This window comes from Cetorhinus maximus, chromosome 21, assembly GCF_964194155.1.
Source record: "Cetorhinus maximus chromosome 21, sCetMax3.hap1.1, whole genome shotgun sequence".
Classification (NCBI taxonomy): Eukaryota; Metazoa; Chordata; class Chondrichthyes; order Lamniformes; family Cetorhinidae; genus Cetorhinus; species Cetorhinus maximus.
This window is the reverse complement of record NC_135899.1, coordinates 32390274-32414858: the sequence shown is the minus strand read 5'-3', so window position 1 is coordinate 32414858 and position 24585 is coordinate 32390274. Positions and strand designations below refer to the sequence as shown.

Genomic DNA, 24585 nt, shown 5'->3' with positions numbered 1-24585 from the left:
CGGTTCAAGGCAGTGCACCACTTTAGAGGGCAATTAGCGATGGGGAATAAATGCTGTCCTAGCCAGTGATGCTCACATTCCATGAACAAATATTAAAAAAGGACAGTGACATCAAGTTTTGAATGGTTCTGAAAAAAAGGGCAAGGCACAATCAAGTGCAAAAATACTAAAAACTGGAGGGAGGGCTGCCAACTTCAAGTCAGGTGAAGTCTGGCCAGGTGACAGGAATCAAAAATTGGTAGCCGAAAACAGTAATTGAACAATGGAAGGTCTTTAAAAAGAGATTGTGCAGGGTTAGAATAAACACAAGGGGGGAAAAGGAAGGACATTCAAAGCTCAAGGTCCCTAAATGACAAAAATTAAAACAGGAAGAGGTTTATGACAAAGGTATGCCACACAATATAGTAAAGAACCAAGCTGAGTATAGAAAAATCCAAAAGAGGTTAAGAGGTGCAAAGGGTATGAGAATAGATTAGCAGTGAACAAGGAAAAAGGAAACCCAAGTATTTTATAAATAGTAAAACAGTAGTCTAAAAGTTGCAGTACTTTGCATTTTTCTTCACTAAAGAGAATGATACCAATATAGAAATAAAAGGTGGCAGCAATATGGGATAGGATGAGAAAGTAGAAAGGTCACCTGGTCTGGGTCGCCAAGGTTCAAATAGCAAAGCCTCTGACCAGGCTTATGATCTTCCCTAGATACGAGGGTGGCGCCTGAGGACTGGAAGAATATAAGTGCTACACCTGTTAAAGGGATAAATCAGACAACTACAGGCCAGCCTAACAATGGAGAGACAACAATCCCAGAGACGATTAATTGGCATTCTGGAAAAGTATGGACTCATAAATGAAAGTCAGCATGGACTTGATGATCTTTCACTAACTTGGTCAAAAGAACTCAAATCAAGTGGGTTGATGGGAACAATGCAGATGATATTGAAGCCTAAACTATTTAAGGATCAGCATGGACAAAAAATTAATCAGAAATTAGAGTGGTGAATTGTTCTTCAGACTGATGGCAAGTGTGTCCCCAAGCATCAGTGCTAAAGCTGACAAGACAAGTTCATGGAAGCCAATAAAAATCAGATCCATTCCTGTTGAAAGAACAAGTTGAGAGACCAATTGGTAGTTGAGTTAGCACAGACACCTTAGACCAAATGACTTCTTCTGCTGTATGATTCAATGTCTTGAAGAACCAGTTGCCTTTCACCGCACCCAATGATTGAAGTTCAGACTAATGAAAGCCACTGAATATAGTGTAAGTAAGCCATTTAAGAAATTGGGCAGAAATGGCTCCCCCAAGAAAATCTGCATCATTCTGACAGTGGGCAGTTTTTAAACCTTGTAATCTTCCTGATTTTGAATGTATCTTAGTTCAGTGTCTAGGGTTGCCCCATTGCCCCTATTATTGTCCTTCCGATTTCATATCAAACACATTTCAGCCTTCCACCCAACATTACACATATTATTCATCAGGTTTTAACTCTTCACTTCTGACAAACACCAATTCCAACAATCAGTTTTGTCAACAAACACACAAACTAGTTTTAAAGAACACTTTTACTGTACAGGTTTGAGAACTGAAGGTTTAACAAATACACATTGTCACATACAAGTTGTTAACTGCTACATGAGGTCCAATTCTACAAATAACAAAAAACGGAGAAACGGACTGTAGAAAAAAACTTTACAGATTAAGATAAAAAATAAAATCACCTTTACATTAAGAAACATGCTTCTCAATTGTGCATCTTCGTATATACAATACTTGTTAAAATCTCACTCTACACTCTCTTGTGACCTGCATCAACAGGCACATTGGTTCAGTCTTTACAATATAAAACATAATTATTTTGTAACAAAATAAATAAAACACCAGGTAACTGGATGAAAAAAAAGATTAAATTCAGCTGTCAGCTTTTCCTGTAACCTCTGCAGAAATGAAGACTACAACTAAACTGTACACATTAAAAACAATCCGTTGCTCCAAGCCAAGTCGTGCAACTGAACGAGACAGGGCACCAATTAGAAGATAATCAGCAAGACTATCCCATCAGCCTAGTCCAAACCAAAAAAGGGAGGGGAAATAAGGTAGGCACATCAAGCAATTGCTTACAGACTGTGCACTGACCAACACTACCATGGTTACAGCGTTACTGCTCTGCATTCAAGTATCGGATGTATCAGAAAAAAAAAAGCATTGGGCAGAACTCAGCATTATCTGCTCACGTTCAGCCAGACTACTGCCTTTTCAAAATGCTTCTCAAATTGCCATGCTAACTAGAATCAGTAAAGTTAGCAAGAGGAGCCAGTGGCCTCTGGACAGTGGCTGAACACAAGTTGAGATGGAGCACAATCCTTATGAACCATCTTTAAAAGATGTAATGAACTAAAATCTGTATAAAGAAAAACAATTCTTCCACTGAACATTGCTATATAACATGGGTTTCAGAGTGACAGTTCAGAGACCAACAGCTTAAAATGCTTTCAAACTGGAAAAATTTTCCAAAAAAAAACTGCTTACTGCGACTCTACACATGGGTTCAAAGCTGCTCGCCCCTCTACAAATATCACACTGGATCCTGCACATGATTTTATGCAACAAAGAGGAGGGTTCTGGGTTTAGAGGCTGCAGTCTCTCTTCTGTCCTGACCTCGAGTTGCCTTCCACTATGGAGAGTAAGAAGGAACCAAACCTCAGCCTCGAATACCCCTTGGCCCCTGTTTGGCCTTGCACACGGCACACGTTTTTGTGACAGACGAATTAAGAGATCTAGCTGATATGTAAGGGGAGTGGTACAATCCTCTACCATGTCTGTCCTTGCGATGCATCGCTGTGTAGTTTTTTATATAAAAAAACCAAATCACATCAAACCATGTACACTGCAGTCAGTAATGGCGGGCAAGTGGGGACAGGCCATCTCCCAACAGTCTGGTTCATACTTCGTCCGACCCTGCAGATTAGTTCGAACCAATCCTACACCAATTTCCCCCCGCCAGAAACCTGGCAATGCATTTGCCAATTCTAACCAGAGTCAGAATCACTGGTGTCTGATGAACTCGATCCACTGGAAGTGCTACTAGTGTCAGATCCTGAAGAACTGCTGCTGCTGGCACTCAGGCGTGAAGGGCCTACTGGCTGAACAGGATCTGGCTTTTCAGTTGCTGCAAAGAGAGAAAGCTTATTAGTGTTTCTTACTCTAAGGCAGTCTAAGAAGTATCAATTCTCATACTGCAGTAACCCTGTTTAGAAAGGCACAATTCTTTACTATCTCAAGAGCTTGCTGAACATTTGAGTTCCTTGAACACATTTACCCTATGCAATTTTGCATTACTTTCTCTTATCCCACCTCCATGCCCTGCCCCCATCTCCACCCCTCCCCAAAACAAACTTGCAATCTTCTGTTGTCAGCTTCTTTTAAGAGAAGAGTAGGAAATGCTCAAGATGGTACTTTAGTATTTGGTTCAGATCAATTTAAACTGGATCCAACCTAGAATGATAACACACACTGCAGTCTGCTCTTCACCTAGCAGTTAATCCTAATTAGATATAAATTATGTATGATAAGCAGAGACTGGATTTTAACATTGGAGATCAGTCATAAATACAGATAGAACAAAAAGGGATTCAATCAAAAGAAAGGATATCTGAAGAGTTCTAGTGGAAGTCAAAGGCTAATAGCGTAATTATAACTTACCCTCAGTATATTTCACTACAAATTTCACTACAAATTGCTAACATCAGGCATTGGCTATTAAACAATACCTTTCTTGGGAGGTTTTTTACTGGGATTCAGCTGTCCGCTCACATCCTGCAGTCGTTTTTCTAACTCTTTCTTCTTCTCCAGAGCCAATTCTTCCTTGGTTTTCCCCGCTTGTTTCTTGGCTGGAAGATCAAGGCAACAGGTTAGTAAAATTATTTCCCCAATTTGGACAGATAAGGGCAACAAAGTGGGTAACAGGATGGCTGGAATCAAAGCCTCAATGTCAAGAGTTTTAAAAAGTTTTGGAATCAGTTCCTTTAGATTTGCAGCTCAGAGCCACAGACTCTTCCCACCCCACTTCATCTCACCCTGTATCCCATGTGATTTTCTAGCTTTCTCTTAAACTGCACCCAAGTCATAAGCTCTTCCTTAAATTTAGAGGATATAAAGCAGAATTATCTCCACTCATGCATATAATTGGTGCTGAGGCCAGGTGTTACACATGTTAACTACAAACACAGCATTTCTTACTCAATACTTGGGTAAAGATCACTCACGTGAACAGAAATCTTCAAAATCGATAAATCTCAAAAATATCTGGTTTTTTATCTAATACCAGACAAATCTAGTCAGTCAGTCTGTCTGATTAGCAATGTTGACATTAGTCATATGGTGAGAAGCTGGGGCACACTAGAAAGCACTTCAATAAAAACTGGTCATTATTTACACCAGCTCCCACCTAACAAGGATTCCTGTACACACAAGTCAGTTTGTAGAATGCCTGCTTTGCACAAAACCCACTTTGCTGACTGTTGAACACCTAAATAGAAAGCAAATGGTTCTGGTGAACAAGTGCAACATTCCATGCTTTCCAGGTCAAATCACTTGGGTTATACAAAACTTGGGTTAAATGAACAAAGGCCCCAGAATAACAGCATAACATTACAGGCACCCATTCTGTACTTACAGTAAGGTTTCCGAGGTTTCTTCCTTAAACAGGACATAACATAGCGTTCAAGCTCCCGAAGGGTAGATGGTTTAAGAGTTTCAAAGTCTATCTCAATCTCATCAGGGTTGGAGTCTCTAAGCGACGGCTCTCGTGATTGGATGATATGTACCACACGACCCAACTTGTCGCCAGGTAGTTTATTAATGTCCAAGCTCAACTGTCGCTTTTCGTCATATGTCATGGGCCTGCAGTTATCTTCCTCTTCTGAATCATAGCCAGGAGGTGGTGGTGGTGGTTGTGGTGGAGGCTGTTTTACTTTCTTGGGTTGCCTGCGAACAGTAAATCCGAAAGTGGAAAAGTTAAATGAAGCTGGCTCTACTCTGAAGCAAATGCAAGCAATTCCTGGTCTCTCAGTAACATCTATAAATCAGTTTCACGAGAGGTCAACACGAATTGAGTCACTGTCACCATCAGACATTTTTGGCTTAAAATATAGCATGTCGACATGGCCGATCCGATGGGGAAAAAAGTATAGTCATCATTGAGCCACAGTGACTAAATGCTATTCGTCTCACCAGCTGGGCTTAGATGCGATGCTTCGGTTGAGCATGTTCTTTGCAGAGTTCAGACATAGACTGAGCAAACCCACAATATTTAGATCAATACTAGCATAAATTTCCCCAATCCAGATTTGTAAGGTACAAAGACACAGCATTGAGATATGATTAAACAGGCCACTGTATTGGGCAGCTGGGTGAGCAGGCATGCACAGACACACACTTACTTATTGTTACTCCCTGAACTGCTGCCTCCAGATGCTTTCTTTGACTGTTTTTTCGGTGCTGGTTTCGATTTGGATGGCTTGGATGCTTTTTCCTCCTCATCTTTAACCTTGTGCTTCTCTTTCCTCTTCTTTTTGTCTTTCTTCTCTTTCTTGTCCCGTTTTTTCTTTGGTTTGGACATAGGAGCCTGCGAGAGGGCAGCTAACTGCTCATGGACAGCCCTTAGCTGTAGAAAGAAATATATCACTCCAATATGGTGCTTGCTCAGAATTTTCTAACAGGACTTGGTCACATTTGCAACAACATCCTATCATCCACATCATGCTGTAAACAAATTAGGCAATAAATAGCAGATACAAGAATCTACACATGTACAAGGCAGACATGCCTTACTGCTAATGCTCTGAAATAAAATCTTTTCTAACGTTCAAAAAAAAGTTACGGTGCTCCACAAGTTTTTGGTACGGCAGGGACTGAAGCCAAGAGGGAAAAGAAATTCCCTTAATTTAATAAAAAAAACACTAGGAAAGCTCACAGGTCTGGCAGCATCTGTGGAGAGAGAAACAGAAATAACGTCTAGTGCATATGACTCTTCTTCAAAGCTAAAGTAGTAGAAATGTGACAGTTTTTATACTTCCTCACTTTTCACCCCACCATTCAACGTTCCATAGGAACCGTTCCCTGTGTGATACCCTGGTCCACTCCTCCATCACCCCCAATTCCTCATCAACTTTAATCGCAGAAGGTGAAACACCTACCACATTAACTCCTCACCATCCCCAAACACATTTCAGGTGAAGCAGCGTTTCAATTTAGTCTACAATATTCGCTGCTTTCAAAGTGGTCTCCTCTACATTGACGAGACTAAACAGACTGGTTGACCACTTTGCGGAACACCTTCGCTCAGTCCACAAACGTGACCCAGACCTTCCTGTCGTTTGCCATTTCAAACTCATGCTAACATGTCTGTCCTTGGCCTGCTGCAATGGTCCAGTGAAGCCCAACACAAACAGGAGGAACAGCACCTCATCTTCCGATTGGGCACTTTACAGCCTTCTGGACTTGACACTGACTTCAGACCATGAAACCTCCCCTCATCTTGACCCCTTTTCAAATCCATTTTTTAAAAATTGATTTTTAAATTTTATTTTCAATTTATTATATTAATTTTTTTAGTATATTTATCCTTTTCCCCAACCCTCTCCTCTCCCCTCACAGGGCAATCTGTCACTTGTTTCTATGTTGTGCTTTCACAGAGCGCTGACCTTCACTCTCCTAAACACATTGCTATCTTACCTTTTTTCCACGATCAACACCTTCTTTGGTCTTTAACCCAACCATTTACGCTCCTTTTGTCTTGTGTCCATGACATCTTTGTCAATCTGACCTGAGCTCCCACCTACACCTGACCTTCGACTTTGCTCCATCCCCTCTTAACCAGCATATCATCACATTTCTACTTCTCTTTAGCTGAAGTTATATGGATTTGAAACATTAACTGTTTCTCTCTCCTCAGATGCTGCCAGACATGCTGAGCTTTTCCAGCATTTTCTGTTTTTATTTCCGATTTCCATCATCCACAGTGTTTTGCTTTTCCCCCTTAATTTAGTCATTACTTGTAGTTCTTTAAACTCTAAGAGGTTGTGGGGTGGGTAGAACAGACACTACATCTTCCCAGTTCCATCTTCATGGTCATTCTTGCAGCTAACTACTAGAACACGAGTCAGTAACAACCAGAACATGGCAAGCAGTGGCTAATCCATTTTGCAGGCAAGGCATCACCAATAGTAGGAAGAGAAATCAGTTGTTATTTAAGAAATCACCAGGATTATTGATTACCTGCTCCTGTAGTTCCGCCAAGCGATTAGCTCGCTCCTCCTCTGAATCATCAGAGGTCTCAGTGTCCGACGAGCTCTCACTGCTGCTGTTACTAGAAGAATCAGATGATGATTTGGTCACAACAGGAGGAAGAGGAGTTGGTACAGGTGGAGGTGTGAATTCTATAGGTTCATCCGGCATCTTGGCAAAACGGAATTCAAAGACATCCTGAAACAAAAACAGGGCTCTTCAAATGAAGAGATTTGATGATACAACTCTCTGACACAGCCAAGACACTATATTCAGTATGGTGTGAAGAGAAATGAAAGCTATAAAAACATTAAACGCACAATTCTATAATGCTCAGCACAAACACTGTAAAGATTACAGGGATGTGGGCATGTAGCCAAAACTGCCCAGAGAGCAGGGAAGAGAGGGTGTCATTTACATTGGCTACAGAAAGAATGAGCCAGACCAGAAAAATGCCTTTTTTGCAGGTAGCTACATATGACTGGATGAGGTTGCAGAGGTGTGGAGAGGTAAAACCATGCAAGATTTCAAGGCAAGGACAAGAGTACTCTATGCAGAGGATCATTAGTCTGTGGAAATCTCTTCCCCAGAAAGCATTGGAGGCTGGGTCACTGAATATATTCAAGGCAGAATAAGACCGGTTTTGATAGATAACATTCAAAGGTTACTGGGGGGTGGGGTTTCTAACAGGAAAGTAGAGTTCAGACCACAATCAGATCATCTTACTGAATGGTGGAGCAGGAGTAGGCCATTCAGCCCTAAGTCCTGTGTTCCTAATATGAAAAAATTTGCTGGTTCATGTAAAGCCAGAACTGGATGAAAACAAGTTGGTGGGGATGAGGATCAGGCTACAGTTCACAAATGGTCAACTACTGCTACTACTAATAAATGAATAAACATCACAAAACCACTGCCAGTTTAAAAGGGTTGAAATCCTTAACAGTTGGAACTAAAATTAAAGTTTAAAAAAGTGAAACCCCACTACTGAAATAGAACATCTTGCCGCTAATGCAGAAGTTATAGACCTCAATGCTTCTTCAAATAAAGGTGGGTGGGTGGATGGATGTCATGTCACATAGCAGTAGAAAATCAGGTTCTGAAGAGGCTTGTAAATACACACACTCCTCTCTCAAATACTAAGGCTGAAGGTACCTGCAGTTTTCTGGCCATGGCAACCACATCATGGTCTGGTGGGTTATACTTGTAACAATTCGAGAACATTAATCTCACATCGGCTGCAAATTCTTGTGCATCCTGGTATTCCCGCTCATCCATCTTCCTCTACAGGGGGAGAAAAGTACAAGACAGATTATCAAGCTGCACCACAAACAGAGAGCATGGATTTCTCAGCGAACAGTCCATCAAAACTTAAAGGGGCTACATTGCTCATCCCTCCCTTGAGACATAAGCAATACAGTAGCAACATTCCTGATTTCAGTCACTTTTGAATATTTTCTACTCAACTGAAGATGCATCAACTCCAAGAAAGGAAGTTATCTGTGCTGACAATTCATCTATGAGATGTCTTTAAAAAACAAAATTCACTGAATATTTAGAAGGACAGTGCCTACATAAAGTGTAGCTGTTTAGGACAAATGCTATCTTGCAGATGCGATCCTGCACACCTCTCCATAAGTAGATTTATTTACTGGAAAATACAATGCCAGGACAGTTGATGAATTTTAGTGACAGGATGCTCAACTGCCTTATATACAATGAGATGTAACAAGTGAATTTCAGATTTCACAGAAGAGCCTCAAGTTCGTACAGCGCCAGAAGCAGCAACCAATCTAAAATTGTTGAGGGTCAGGTGATCTTTACCGCTAAAACAGGCTTCTAACACGAGCGGCAGAACACAGGCAAAATCCACAATTTGCTATGTAACTCAGCAATTAGCCAGAATACCAGTAAGTAAAACGGCTCCAAAACATGCAACAATCCCCATGTGCTAAAATGTGTAACAAAGACCCACCCTCCTCACAGTAAAACGAAATGGCACCAGATACTGGGATATAAACAAGAAAGAGTTGGCCTACTACAGGTCAATCTTATACATATTTTCAAACCAGAACTATGTCAGGGTTTGTAGTTCAGAGCTGGAGAACAGCAGCCACCTGCTTTATGTATCCAACAGGTGATTCAAGCTTCTGTTCCATCAGTATGTATTTTAATGTTTCTGTCTACGAGTTGAGCAGTTTCTGTAGATTTTTAAAAATACATGCAATAGTTGAGAGTTTCAGAGCTCAAGGGATACAATTCTCCCGATAATGCTACCCACATCTATGATTTATGGTGTCATGGATCAGGGATTCTTCTAGTCCTGTAACTGATGTTAGCTGTTCATTCAGTTGGGGAATGCTGCGATGTCCAAAGGCAGTAAAAGAGGATCTGCATAAGACTTGAAACGCTTCACTGTTATCTGTCCAAATAAGTCATTTAAAATGCTTATGAGCAAATAAATGTGCACATTCCCTAACCCAACATCATCTCTCTGAAGTAGCTATGGGAGGGGTTCAGTTATATGGTACAGTGAAACCTGCATTTAGCAGTCACCTTTAAGACTGAAGGAAAAAAAGACAGACAGCATCTGAATCCTGGAAAGTATTACAGCTCAACCCAGCCACGCTGAAAATTTACTACTTTGGAGTCAGTGTCTAAGTGTTGATTAATCCAGGTGCAAGTTCCATTCCCTTAAATTGCTAGCTCTTATTTTTTAGAAGCAGCAAGTGTGACCTCAGGCAGGCGGCTAACTCCAGGACCTAGACATAAATTAATTCAGAGTAAAGCCCTTGGCTGGGAAAGAGCACCATGAAGACAGGAGTCAGTTTAACGTACAGGTTTCACTGTATCCGTGTACAAACGGTATGGCGTTAAGACAATGTGTTGCTTGGACGCGACATACTTTGATAGTGCTCAGGTCCATGGGATGCTTGATTATGTCATGGTAGTCGTGAAGCCCCAGGGCTTTGGCGTCCACAGGTTTATAAAAGGGCCAGGCGTATGCTGCGTGCTTTTTTGACAGCAGCTCTTTCAAGATGCCATTACAGTACTTGAGTTGTTCACTCAGTTTGCCTTTCTTCGAACTCTGGTGTTGCTGGGAGTCTGGCAAGTCTTTCTTTGGCGGTTTGATCGGTCTGCCACTTTCCCGTCTAACTGGAATCTTTGCAGCCTTACTTTCTGCTACCGACGGGGATGACTCCCCACTTGTGGTGACAACAGAAGTGGTTGGAGTTGTTGTATCTGCTTTCCTCTTCACTCCTTTCTTCTGTAAAAGAAAAACATTATTACTCACTGCAATCATGTCATCATTTCCCACAACCCAATAGGGAGGCAATCTGCTCTCCAAACAGTTGTTTTGCTCTAAGCTAGGCACCAAAAATGAAAAACTCCACAGGGCAACTTATCCTGAGATCTTTCAAAGTACTAGTGTGGGAACTGCTGACGAGGTTTCAAACTTCATCCTGTTGGAACATTAACATACTTTACCAATCCACATACAAGCACAACTTCTATATTGCGAAGAGATCCAAATACTTCTTTATATCATAACAGAATTCCCAGTACACCACTAAGCCTGATACAGCTCAAACGGATTTAAAGTAATTAAAAACATACAAACAGGGATCTGCCTATCAACTGCACCAGCATCATTTTAAATGTGTTAACAACCAGCTGGCAATTACTAAGCTGTGCTGACGAAGGAGCTGTACTATACCCCCAATATCCCATCCAACTGGGAACTTGCCAAAACATGCAAAAGCACACCTCACTTCATGCTTAAAAAAAAAAATCACACTGGCACCAATCAAAAACGATTCTATTCCTTTAGCACTCCAACAGGTTCAACCACCACCTACAAGGCATTTCAGTTAAGTGGATTACAGGCATCAACCCCATCATTTACAGGACACAATATAGGTCACTGGATACATCGTTCATTCACTTCCATCCCATAGCAAGACATTCTTACCGCTCAGAATTTATACTTCCTGAAACAATTCAGGGACCAAAACCACTATTCTGGAAAGGTACTCGTAACATTCTTTTGGAAGTGGTAAGGTCATCAAACCCCCTTAGTAGTCAGGGGGTATAAGCTCTAATTATTCAATATTACACTGATCCTCAAGTGTACTCCCAATTTATCAGAATCACCCCACTGAATTACCACTGGCAGCTCATTTTCAGGTCACTCATTCTTGATATACCAAATTTATTAGGCCAAGTTATGAGCAAACCAAGAATGGAAGTATAATTTAGCCAAGTATTGGCTTGTATGCAAAGAAACCTGCTTACCTTGGTGACAGGCTGTGCAGGTGGTGGTACAGCTAATACAGACTGAGGAGGAGAATGTGAGGGCTTATGCACAATTGGTGTAGAGATGACCGACGTCTGAGACACATCAAGAATAGGTGTGGGCACTTCTGGTGTCGGAGGAGAGTAGGCTGTTGGCTGAGACACAGAAGATACCATTGGGACCTGAGACATGGTCACTCCTCCTTGGACAGATGGCACCCCTGTGAATAAGAACCCATTAGCACCAGAGTCTTCACCTTACTGCAACCATTTAACTGAATGCAAAAAAGGGTTCAATGTTTTGTTTTAAACAAATACCTCCCTCCCTATCCCCACCTTCAAGCCTTATCAGCACTGCAACCATTTTCAGAAGTGAATAGCATGATCATACTCCCAGAATCCTCCAGTAATCAACATCACTCACTGATAAAACATCAGTAAGGTGCTAGCTACCAGACAACCGCTGGGATCAGTTGACACGCATGTGATCATCACAAAACAGTGCAGTGCAGAGCTCCTCTCCATTCCCACTAACAGTAAGCAACATATTTTCATATACAATTAAACGTAAAACTTCTTGATGATGATGGCAAGCAAGTTGTCCATGCTGATCTTTTTAATTTTTTCATGGGATGAATGTGGCACTAGCATTTGCTGCCCATCCCTAATTGGGCTCGAGGAGGTGGGGGTGAGCTGCCTTCTTGAACCGCTGCAGTCCATGTGGTGTAGGTAACCCACAGTGCTGTTAGGGAGGGAGTTCCTGGATTTTGATCTGACAGTGAAGGAAGTTCATGTTTGAGTGAAAGCTGCCCAGATGCTTAACAGTGTGGGCAACAAAGGATGAGAATGAGTTCATTTGTGACATCCTTGTCGGAATGTAGCTGCCAACATTCTGTCCAAACTCTCACAAGGGCCACACACTGAGGTGCGCACCATTATAAATTAATGTCTGTCCAAGTTCAGGGGTGAAAATGGGAGTATTCCCACGTTCACCATTTACCATGGCAGTCAGAAACTTCAGGTGCATCAAGTTCATACATTGAAACTGGTGAAAAACAGTTGGTACTAACACAGAAAACACGCACACCTGTCCCATCACACATCAGGAAATAGCCAAAAGGGCCATCCAGCCAGTTTCGAAACTTAGAAATCACATTCTGACCACAAGCACTGCTATTTCCAAATCTGGATGGGAATTCTACATTAGATGTCACAATGACATAACACTGACACTTGAGCAGGGAGATGGCCTGTTCCAAATTGTCAAATTTGTGCACATAATTAAAAACACGACACTGCCCCATCCCAACTGGTTAACCATACCTCCCGTTTTACGGCCCTTTGACTGCTTTGATTTTGGTGCAGGTGTTAGTTCCACTTCCTCCTGGGGCATCTGCGCCACCTTCTGCAGAAAAAGCTTTTCCAAAGTCTGAGCCATCAGCACAATGTCATCCGTAGGCTGTGTAAGACAAAGTCAAATCACTACATCAAGGAAAATCTTACTGCCATAAACTGCACAACACACTTCAGAATATAACTAAATTAAAATCAGTAAGCCAAAAGGGAAAAAAAAGCACATGGATTAATGAAGAGCTCCAAAGTATACCTTGTTGTAAATGTAACAGTTAGTAAACATTGTGTTGAAGTCTTGCATGCACTCGCTGGCACTCCAGTAATAGTTATTTTCTAAACGCTTCTTGATAGTGCCCATGTCCATTGGCTGCTTGATTATCTTGTGGTAATCCTGCAAAAGAATAAGATTTAATAAAGTGTTTCTAGATAAAACTGCCCAGTTATTATACTGCATAAGCACAATATCACAGATGACAAGCTGGTAACTAACTCAGCAGCTCTACCAAATCACAAGACATAGTGGCCTACATCACCATACAAATCATGATAAACTTAACTAGGATTCACAAATAAAGGTGCACAACTCCGTTATTGCAGGTTCATGTCTTTTTCTAACATTTGAGCACAGTCCCTAAGCTGACGCTTCAAAGCAGTTTGAGGGAATGCTGTATTTTCAGAAATACTGCTTGGGTACATATGGAAAAAGTGCCACAATAACATCCAAAGAGCAGGGAAGTACTTCCAGCTACCATTCATCAGAATAGATCAAACCATCATCAGTTTTTGTAGATTGTAGGGCTGCCTTTCCTACAAGTGAGCACACTCAAAAGTAATTGAGCTCCCTTTTCAACTGCCATGGGATGCCCTGCAAAGGGCTAGATATGGGGGAGGGGGGCCACGACAACTTAATTTAAATTGCACGGTGACTTATCTATTCATTTGAATTTAAAGCATGCTTAATATCAGGTTAACTTTCCCTGTATTGCTTATTCTTTTACAAAGAAAGAAACAAACACTGTATCACACAGGATTGAAGCGCATTTCTGTTAATTCAATCAGGATCAGGAACTATAGTATTAAAACCTAAACCACTCAGCAGTTGCAGGAGACCAAGATAAAATTGTGTTATCTCCACTGTCATTCTGGCAGAGATTAGTTAATTGAACACAGGCCAGAAATCATATTTGATGTTTATTTGCAAAAGTGTTATAGCAGACAATGAAAACTGAGGCAAAGCCAGGCAAAAACCCATCGACAACTTTAGTGTTCCAAATTGAATAAATGAAACACAAGGATCCAGTTTATTGGTTTCCAACAGAAATATCACTTCAAAAAATCTGGCTTCTGATCCAAATATCCTACCACATATGCAAAAACTGTTTTCAGAAAAGATAGCATGATCATGTTCCCAAAATCCTTCAGTAACCAACATTGCTCACTAACAAAACATCAGCAAGCAGCCAGTCACCTGGCAAACTCTGGGATCAGCTGACACGCATGTGATCATCATAAAACAGTGTAGTGCAATGAGGTCCTTCCTCCTCCAAGCACCATTCTTTAAACAAGAAAAGGAAACTTTACTGCATGTTAACAGGGGCACCCACAGGTCAGTGAACAAAATCTTAAGCAATCAGACTCAGTCATTGAAATTGCAGTATGATAGCATTTAAGTGTGAACTTAATTTCCAGATTAAATTAGAAAAAATAGATAACCTCTTGCTTAGAACAAGTGATTTGAGATTTATCTTTGAGACCCACTTTTACGATACCCAGTAGTAGGTGCAGTAAATCCCACATCTACTTAGCCAGTCATAAATTAGCTTACACTGAGAGCAATGTTTAAAAACTTCTCATTACTTTTTGTCACTTATTTCACCATACTCAAGTGCACAATACTCTCAACTCCCTACCCATACTTCTATATGCAGCCGGAGTACATTATTAACACATTATATGACAACTGATACCACACAACACTTGCCCTGCAGGTATCCTCACTCACCGGGAGACTGAGTTTCACTGCATCCACTGGTTGATAGAACGGCCACGCAAACTGGTGTTTCCAAAGAGCTTTCATCAAAACTTTTTGCATGTACTGGACCTGGTTAGTCACTCGGCCAGGTTTCTTGGGGTTGGACACCTCAGGTGGAGGAGGACTAATGACAAAATTGTTCTGAGAATGAATTGAAGTAGACATGGACATTGTGGGACTCTCAAAATCTTCATACAGCATAGATGGCTTGCGGATGCGCTTCCCAGACCCTGGATCAGCAGACAGGCCAGTTATCCCATTACCAGCGTCCCCCTGCAACCTTCAATAAAACAAAAACAGCTCAATGTTCACTGCATTAAACATCCTAATGCAGCTCTAAAATTTACAAAATTGTCTGATTGCATCTATTTAGCCCGATACAGCCAGACTCCAAGGTTTATTTAATTCCATAAGGATCATGTTCAGAAGACTGTTCAAAGACACCATCCAGACTGTCCCTCCTCCCATAATGTTTAAATGCCACATCTACACTGCACATTGCACCAGGACAGACTTAATGCCATGTGGACTATATTGACAAGACCCCGTTTACCATAAGGAATCCCAGGCATCCCCTCCCACCGGTTTACTGCTATCAGCCTGATGGAAACTACTTCTCCAACCTGACTGAGTTGTACTGGTGCAAAAATAATAAAATAAAATAAAAAATACCAACCACTAGGAATCAGGCTAACAGTCGCTTGATTTTCTGAGGATCCCTATAGAGAGGCAACTACATAAAGGCCTGGCTGTAGATCGTCTTCTCTGCCGTCAGTACTGTTCAGTCCTGATAATTCTAAGTTCGTCATGGGAAATTTTGCTATAAGAAACAAAAAAAATACAGAATGTTCAAACACCTTTTTGAAAGCAGCAGAATTTCATTTGTCACTTTTTATCACCCACAAAGTAAATCAGCACTCAGTAATCCTTCTGAACATTGGCTAGCAAGGGTAGCACCATGACCAGCTTGAATAGATTGTCATCACAAGGGAAGAAGAAAGTCTCACAAGGCATGACTTCCAGAAACCAGGCCACCAAGCACCTCCAGAGCCACAGGAAAACAGGCAACTCAAGACTGCAATGAATCATAAAAGCTGCATTTGCACATTGTAAGGCATCAAGTTAATAGTATTACTTGATCATAATCCATCATGGTCAACAGGTGAAAAAAGGGCCTCAACTCAAAATCACTCAAAAGAAATGGGGTTATTGATGGAAAAACATGCTCCCACCAAAATGATTACTACCTTTTTTCCCCTCCCCATATCCTATCAAAATTAGATCCTCCGTCACATCACTCAAACATCCATTTCACTCCTTTCCCCCAACAGGTTCCAATATTACAAACTCCATTAGTGTTATTTACCAAATTACTCAAAATGGAAACACCGAAAACCAATCCAAACTACAGGTTGTCAAAAGTGTCTTTGAGGTAACTTTGATGCATGTGTAATGATGCATTTCCAATGGCTAACAAGTTTTTTTAGAGCAGGAACAAGAGGAAAAAATTGCTATAGATTTCTTCACAAACTTGATCAATATGTTTCTACTATAATGCATGGATGACTCATTACTGCAGTCAAAGCATTCCATGCTTAAAAACACAAACAGGAATGAGAGTCAAAGGAAAAACTGGATTCCATCCATGTTTAAAAGCTCAATTCCATAGTGAATGTTGCAGCCTACATGAACAGCACAATAGTTCACTGTAAACCAGTGTTCTGAAGCAAACAGTTCCAACTTTGCTATGTGACCAATGGCAAGGTGCAGTAAAAGCACAAGTTTCCAGGATTATTTGGTCACTATCTGCCAAAGTAGGCAAGTAACTAACCCTATATGGGTTATATGGTAACTAATGCTAGGATCAGGACATGATCCATAGTTCATCTATCTCAACACAAAGCAGCTATTCTGTGCTGTCAGTAAGAGAACTGTAAACATTTGTTGTACCTGGTATATGCAGTAGTTACAAAGCAGCCTCAAAATACTCCAATACGAATACATGAAACACTGTAGCACTGTTTAACAAACCAGGAACCTCTAAAGGGAAACACTCTTACCCAAAGTGCTAAATGAGAATTGTTTCATCGATCACTGATGTGCGAATGAATTGATGCATCCACTAGCTAGGGTAATGAAGTCACTGGTATATTAAACTGACCAGCTCTATACATTTTTTCTGCAGGTCAAATCAATCCAGTTTGTATTAAGTCACAACACGTCTCCTCCCTTCTAGTTAAAGTATGCAACATGTTGCATACAAGTACAGTGCAATTTGCTCGAGAATCACCAACTAAGATGCACACAAGGCCAATTCAATGGCAGTGACTGTAGTCTTCCCATTGCAGCTTGTACCCTCAACATAGTCAGCAAGACCATCTGTCCAGCCCCACCAGCCAATGCAACAGCAATATTTAAAGAAACGCAGGGGCCCAGTTGCAACCCCAATGACAGCACAGCAAGAGCTTTTTGCCAAGGAGAACAGCTGCTTCATCAAATGCAGGATTTTTCATCCACCAAAACATAGGAGATGTAACTACACAGATGAATGCAATTCCAGTCTCCTACTAAACGCTGCAGCCCAACCTCTTTTGTGGAAGCTAACACCCACTTATTCAGTGTTAAGAACCTAGCATGACATTCCCAAGTTGTGAGAATCAATGGTTCAATTTCTTTTTAACCCAAAATAAAATTCAGAAGCTTTGCATTAGAAACATTTTTGGTTGGAATCCCAGTCCTAGAATTTGTCATCCTATGTGGACACACATTCAATGTCATGACTTAGCCAGCAATGAATCAGATTTCACAGGAACACATGGGATCCACAATCCACTGTTAATATACGTGCTGCTTGGGCTGATCCATTGGGCTTATTGAAGCCAAAATATGGAATAATAACATTGTGTCGCTGAGGCTGCCCCATTGTAAACAAGACATTCAATAATGGACTGAAAAAAATCATTTAAGGATATGTATTATGTTAATTTCAATGTTTTCAGGTAGTCCTCAAGCTGGTCAGAGTGTAATCAAAATTTAAGGTGCACAAAATTACAAAACTTTGTGGGTGGAAGCATTTAGATGAAAATAAAACTGTACTGTGGGAGGGGAATAGAATCAGAAATGAAATAAGGAAAAAAATGTTCACCTATACAGCTAACTTTAGTGTGAATTACAAGACTCTCAAATGAAAAGCAATGCAGGGTAAAATACACATCTCAGGCCAAATCTACACTGCACAGCATTTGCAGATCAGAAGAAAAAACTACTACAAATAAATGATTGTAAAGAAATGTGATGTAAGATAAAGATAGAAAGGAATTAAGGTTAGGACTGCTTGCTTAAGGGATCAGTTAGACCTGTTCCTCATCACATCTTTGGGCTGGAAAGATGGAAAAACACATCCAGTAGACAGTTGAACAACATTTGCTTAAAGCAGAAAATGAGTAGGCTACTTTTCCATCCTAATAAACTTTACTTGCTGTCCACTTGTGCAATCTAATATTATTTGCTTGCCTTCAATTTTGAAAGGATGCACACCTGCACAAATCTCAGGGAAATTTTATGTGTAATGTGTAAAACTCTAGTAACTGATCAAATACTGTGTACAGTTAAGGCTCGGGTGAGGCAGAAAAACCCTTGGCATCAGATCTAAATGCTCTGCTACACACGCCCACTCTGCTACAAGTGACATCAGATACATTTCCACATGGCTACTTTGTCCTGGAGCCCCTCCCTCTTTCCAACAATAACAGTTCAAATATTCTGATTATTACCCAAAAAAAAACAATTTTCTCCTGCGTTATGAAGACAATCTGCACTGTGCCCAAAAAATATATAAGCTGTTACAAACATATGCATGACAATGTAAATAGCACTGAAATTTAAAATAAATCCAATAAAAATGAAACAGCTCAACAAGCCAGTTTGGTAATTTTTAATTTAAGAGGTATATAGAAGTACAGTGCAAATAGTTGAACACCGAAGAGATACAGCATACTATAGAAGATTGCTTTCCATTAGTTTTTTCATCATTAGACATAATTCTGAAATTTGTGTACTTGAACCCACGTGTATTCCCACTAAAAGTGCATCAGGCTGTGCACCTTTGATGTACGTCTAAATTAAACGCAAACTATATTTTCTCATCACCAAGAGGTAATCAAGTTCTGGTCTGAACCATAGACATCAAGGAATGGCAAAGGGTCTAAGATTAGATGTTACAATTAACAGTAAATGTCCCCTTTGTCCTTTTACAAATATAGCACCCTTACCAAAAATAAACAGCATGGCTCAGTTTTCCAATAACTCAGCCGAAAAGATGGTCAAAAACACAATGATGACAGAACTCCTGCGATTCATTTAAATTACAGAAGTTCTGCAGCAGAAAATATCCTGAGAATTGCAGATTATATAAAACACATTCTGCAAATATTAGTGAAGAGCGATCCATTTAATGTAGACATAATGCGAATAGCATTGACAAGTTACAGACCAAAAATTTGGAAATGTGGTTCAGAAAAATAAAAAAAAATATCCACAGCTGCAAAACGAAGTATCACTACACTTGTGGAGAGATGAGTATAATCTGTTTTGGAAATGATCATTTATTAATTTGGATATCGCCTCCCTCCCCCCAGTTCAGTGAATCCCCGCTCCCCTGCATCCCAGCCCGGATGTGTACTGTATGTATACTGTTTGTGAATGGCAGAAAATGGCGGCCCCGGCTGCCGGGCCTGCTCCTGCTCCCTGGGCACTCTCTCTCACTCCGCCTCCGGGATTTTCTGCCTGCTTGCCCTTGCATTTCTCTTCAATACTGCTTCCATTACACGGCCGGGGATCTGCATTGCTCTGCCGTACCTGTCGAGCCCCGGATGAGTGGCCGTTTCCATCAGATGCCGCCTGATTGCCCGTCCACTCGATTCTCTCCCCCACGTCTCTCCCTCTCCGGTTTCGGCAAAAGCAAATGGCGCCGCGACGCTCCAGCCCGCCCTTTTATACCGCCCACCGCCCGGCCGCTGCAGCTGATTGGGCGAGGCCGGCCGGCAGCCCGCCTGCCCGTCACACGCCGCCGCCCACCATTGGCCGAGGAACGACACGTGAGCGCAGGCCCCGCGGCCGGGCGCGCTGTGATTGGACGGAGCGGCCGAGTCACGCGGCCGAGCCGGTGGCGGCCGTCAGCCGAGAGGGAGAGAAAGGACAAGTCAGCCATTACACAACAGGGAGGGGAGACACATATTACAGGGGGGGCAGGGATACTGCACCCGGAGCCGAAACCCCGGCTTTCCATATATACACACTGCAGCCACCGAGGTGGAGTCAGATAGGGGCAGGAGGAGAAGAAAGTACCCAGCCCACCAGCTTCACTCCCTGGAGGAATTAACACGGTTCCTTCATTCCGCACGTCTTTTTTCCCCAGTAAAGAAAACGGGGAGCGAAGCCAATGATAGATAAGACCCTGTGGCTTAACATACATCGACAGAGTGGGGGTTTCAACAGGGGAACGCGGGAATGTAAGAGGCGGCGCCGGCTGGAGCCAGGCCTCAGGCTACAAAGCACAGGCCCGCCGCCATCTTTGGGAACATTACACAGCAAAAACACAAGACAAGGGCTGCCACAGGAGAGGCGCGGCGGGGAAAGGAGAGTGTCGCAAACAGCTCAGGCCCTAAGGCAAGAGCAGCTACCTCACCCTGTAATTCCCTCAAGAGGGTTAAGGGGCCGTAGCATGGTGTGGGGCAAAGGGGGAGCCATGGAAGCCCTAACCTCCTTCCCCCTCCCCCAATAACCCCAATTTAAACCAGCAACTCAAACCAAATCACTGCCAAATTATTAAACTCTAATCCATGGGCATATTTCCAACTGCTCTTGGCCATGTTGAAATTGGAGAAGAAAAATGTTTTTTTTAAAAAGTTGATCGATTTAATTAGTTGATGCTTTGCTTCCTCCCTCCCCCAAGCCAGATCAGCCAAATCAAAAGCCTGAAGGATTTTCTTCAAACCCACATATTTCGCCTCAGTTTTTCAACAAGTCGAAATATGTATTTTAACTTATGACTTTTAAAAAAAATTGACATTTTAAAAATTTCCTCTCAATAAGTGAATGGCCGTCGAGCAGACAGTCCAAGGGTTTTTACAGCGGGTGTTTTCAAAGGGACGACGATGGGTTTTGTTTTTGCACCGTTAAATTCCGTTAAGCTGTCAGGAATTTGGAATTGGATTTGAAATTTTCCTCCAGCTTCCATTTCCTAACGGCTGCCGGAGCAGCCAGCTCGACGGCTAATTGGCTGCGGCCGGTCACATGACCCCGCAGCCTCCCCTCGCCGACAACTCACCCCAAAATCGAGCCCATTTCTCACCTTTCGCCCGGCGGCCAAACTCCCCTCGCCTCAGCCGCGTCCTCTTCCGTCCCCTGCGTCGAGCCCGGCTCCGGGAGCCCGCTTTTAACAGCCTTTTGTCCTCCATTTTCCACAAAATGTTAACAAAGAAAATCCTCGGCTACGTCAGCGCTCGCCCCGCAGGCGCCCGCCCATTGGCCGCCTGTCGGTCACGTGACGTGCCACCGGCTTTAAAACACTTTTTCTTCCTCCCCGACCACCGCTTTCCAGCATTCCGCCCTCGAAATGCAGCATTGGCACCGCGATGCATCGACTCCCGTAAGTATCGGGTCTGCAGCAACGCCCTTTGCATGTTCTTTAACCCTCTCGGGTGTCTCGACTGTGATGGCGGCTTCGGGTTAATGTCGGCGTGGTCCCGCTGGAGAGCGAACTGCGCATGTGCAGAGAGAGGGGGATGGGAACCGTGCTGACCATGCGCGTGCGCATTTCCCCCCTTTCCCCAGTACTTGCTCTTCCTTCCACCTTTGTCTCTGTGCAGCAAAGCTTAGGGCTGGACTTACTACCCTTCCCCAGTGACAGTGAAACCAGTGACAAGGCACAGATCAGATTTATTGCGGAGCTAAATGTATTTTTTTCTAAGAATGAACATAGCAGAACAAAAGGCACACCTCACCACTTAAATCACCAGAATTGTTGTTCAAATATGTCTGACAAAAGACAACAAAGGTTTGGCAAATTAGCAGACAGGGTGGTGCATCCAATCCCAAGATGTACTAAATGGTGAATTCTAACTAAAACCTGAGCAAAAATGTAAGACCTGATTAACCAGTGGAAAAAAAGAACACAAAAACAATCCACAATTTCCTGAGCAGCAGAAAGCAATACAGAACAATGTAGTTTAAAATATCTCTACTATATAACAGACAACACAGGGATGTGCTACTTGGCCTAATTCTTTTCCAAACTTCCCACCATTCCTCCATAAAGTTTCAAAACATCCAGCATTCAGTGACTCTTGCTACAATGCTTGTAAACGTGGCCGGGCAATCAAGATTGCTCTTGTTCACTGTACAGGAGTGATTTTGAAATGAACCACAGAATCATAGAAAAGTTACAGTGCACAAAAAGGCTATTCAGCCCATCATGTCTGCGCCAGCCAGAAAAAAACTAGCCGCTGGTTTTAATCCCATTTTCCAGCACCTGGTCCGTAGCCTTGCGGGTTACTGCACTTCAGATACAGATCCTTGTACGTTTTAAATTAGTTCACAGTATCTTTACAATGCAGAAGGAGGCTATTCGGCCCATCGAGTCTGCACTGGCTCTCTGAAAGAGCATTCCACTTAGTCTCACTCCCCTGCCTTGTTCCATAACCTTGCACGTTCTCCCTATTCAGGTAGCAATCCTTTTTGAATACCCCGATCGAACCTGCCTCCACCACCCTTTCAGGAAGTTTGTTCCAGACTCCAACCACACTCTGGGTGAAAAGATTTTCCTTGCATCACGCTTAGTCCTTTGAGCTGAGTTAAGCATTTAACCACCAACTTAGGCAGTGAATTCCAGATGCCCATAACCTGCTGGGTAAAAATGTTTTTTCCTCATGTCCCCATTAATCCTTTTACCAATCACCTTAAACCTATGCCTCCTGGTAATTGATCCCTCAGCTAGGGGAAACATGTCTTTCCTGTCTACCCTATCTTGGCCCCTCATAATTTTGTACACCTCAATTAGGTCACACCTTAGTTCTCTGTTCTGAGGAAAACAACCCTAGTCTATCCAATCTCTCCTCAGAGCTGCAATTTTCAGGCCCTGGAAACATTCTTGCAAATCTCTGAACGATGGTTCAGAGCAGATACCATAATGTAGATCATAATAATAGGAGCAAGAGTAGACCAAGAGTGAGTCTATTAAGTCTGCTCCACCATTCAGTAAGATCATGGCTGATCTGATTGTGGCCTTCAACTCCATTTTCCTGCCTGTCCCTCATAACACTGGACTCCCAAGTTTGAGCAGAATTTTACGGCCCTATCGTGGCAGGGGCAGGGCTGTAAAGTGCAGAGAGGCGTTCAAAAGTCCAGTGACTTTGGCAGGACCGGAAAATCCTGCTGACAGGATGGGCCATAAAATTCGGCCCTTTTATTTGCAACGTTTTGGAGCGATATGCATGTCAACAGTGGATGCTCAGTTAAAAGCAAAAAACTGCGGATGCTGGAAATCCAAAATAAAAATAAAAATACCTGGAAAAACTCAGCAGGTCTGGCAGCATGCGGAGAGAAACACAGTTAACGTTTCGAGTCTGTATGACTCTTCAACAGAACTAAGGAAAAATAGAAAAGAGGTGAAATATAAGCTGGTTTAAGGGGGGGGGGGCGGTGGGACAGGTAGAGCTGGATAGAGGGCCAGTGATAGGTGGAGATAACCAAAAGATGTCATAGACAAAAGGAGAAAGAGGCGTTGAAGGTGGTGATATTATCTATGGAATGTGATAATAAGTGACATTAAGGGTAGAAAGCAGGATGAGCAAGGTAAAGATAGCCCTAGTGGGGGTGGGGTGGGGGGAAGGGATCGAAATAGGCTAAAAGGTAGAGATAAAACAATGGATGGAAATACATTAAAAAATAATGGAAATAGGTGGGAAAAGAAAAATCTAAATAAATTATTGGGAAAAAAAAGGGGGATCGAAAAGGAGGTGGGAATGGAGAAGAGAGTTCATGATCTAAAATTGTTGAACTCAATATTCAGTCCGGAAGGCTGTAAAGTGCCTAGTCGGAAGATGAGGTGCTGTTCCTCCAGTTTGCGTTGAGCTTCACTGGAACAATGTAACAGGCCAAGGACGGACATGTGGGCACTAGAGCAGGGTGGAGTGTTGAAATGGCAAGCGACAGGGAGGTCTGGGTCATGCTCGTGGACAGACCGAAGGTGTTCCACAAAGCAGTCACCCAGTCTGCGTTTGGTCTCTCCAATGTAGAGGAAACCGCATTGGGAGCAGCGAATGCAATAGACTAAATTGAGGGAAGTGTAAGTGAAATGCTGCTTCACTTGAAAGGAGTGTTTGGGCCCTTGGACAGTGAGGAGAGGGGAGGTAAAGGGACAGGTGTTGCATCTTCTGCGGTTGCATGGGAAGGTGCCGCGGGAAGGGGTTGAGATGTAGGGGGTGATGGAGGAGTGGACCAGGGTGTCCCGGAGGGAATGATCCCTGCGGAATGCCGTCAGGGGGGATGAAGGGAAGATGTGTTTGGCGGTGGCATCATGCTGGAGTTGGAGGAAATGGCGGAGGATGATCCTTTGAATGTGGAG

At 42.5% G+C, this 24585-nt stretch overlaps 1 protein-coding gene and 3 non-coding genes across 7 annotated transcripts; all 4 read right to left on the bottom strand.

The window, feature by feature from the left end:
* Positions 1 to 1542: 1542 nt before the first annotated feature.
* On the bottom strand, positions 1543 to 21708 carry LOC144695840 (bromodomain-containing protein 2-like). 4 transcript variants are annotated; one of them, XM_078566868.1, is made up of 13 exons: positions 21313 to 21583; positions 15637 to 15780; positions 14931 to 15240; positions 13182 to 13319; positions 12899 to 13034; positions 11576 to 11796; positions 10185 to 10547; positions 8435 to 8563; positions 7274 to 7480; positions 5437 to 5660; positions 4671 to 4981; positions 3766 to 3885; positions 1543 to 3164 (listed from the first exon to the last, which is right to left on the bottom strand). In XM_078566868.1, exons 3-13 carry the CDS (start codon positions 15159 to 15161, stop codon positions 3025 to 3027), a joined length of 2220 nt encoding a protein of 739 aa, XP_078422994.1. In that variant the 5' UTR covers positions 15162 to 15240; positions 15637 to 15780; positions 21313 to 21583; the 3' UTR covers positions 1543 to 3024. The 4 variants fall into 4 exon arrangements, with proteins under 4 accessions (XP_078422994.1, XP_078422995.1, XP_078422992.1 ...); XM_078566869.1 differs by lacking the exon at positions 15637 to 15780 and having other exon boundaries at positions 21313 to 21708; XM_078566866.1 differs by lacking the exons at positions 15637 to 15780; positions 21313 to 21583 and adding an exon at positions 19818 to 20873.
* On the bottom strand, positions 5114 to 5204 carry LOC144696187 (small nucleolar SNORD12/SNORD106). The gene has a single exon (XR_013580101.1). It is a non-coding gene; the product is annotated as a small nucleolar SNORD12/SNORD106 (small nucleolar RNA).
* LOC144696191 (small nucleolar RNA SNORD10) lies at positions 11938 to 12075 on the bottom strand. The gene has a single exon (XR_013580105.1). It is a non-coding gene; the product is annotated as a small nucleolar RNA SNORD10 (small nucleolar RNA).
* Positions 14307 to 14443, bottom strand: LOC144696192 (small nucleolar RNA SNORD10). The gene has a single exon (XR_013580106.1). It is a non-coding gene; the product is annotated as a small nucleolar RNA SNORD10 (small nucleolar RNA).
* Positions 21709 to 24585: the final 2877 nt, after the last annotated feature.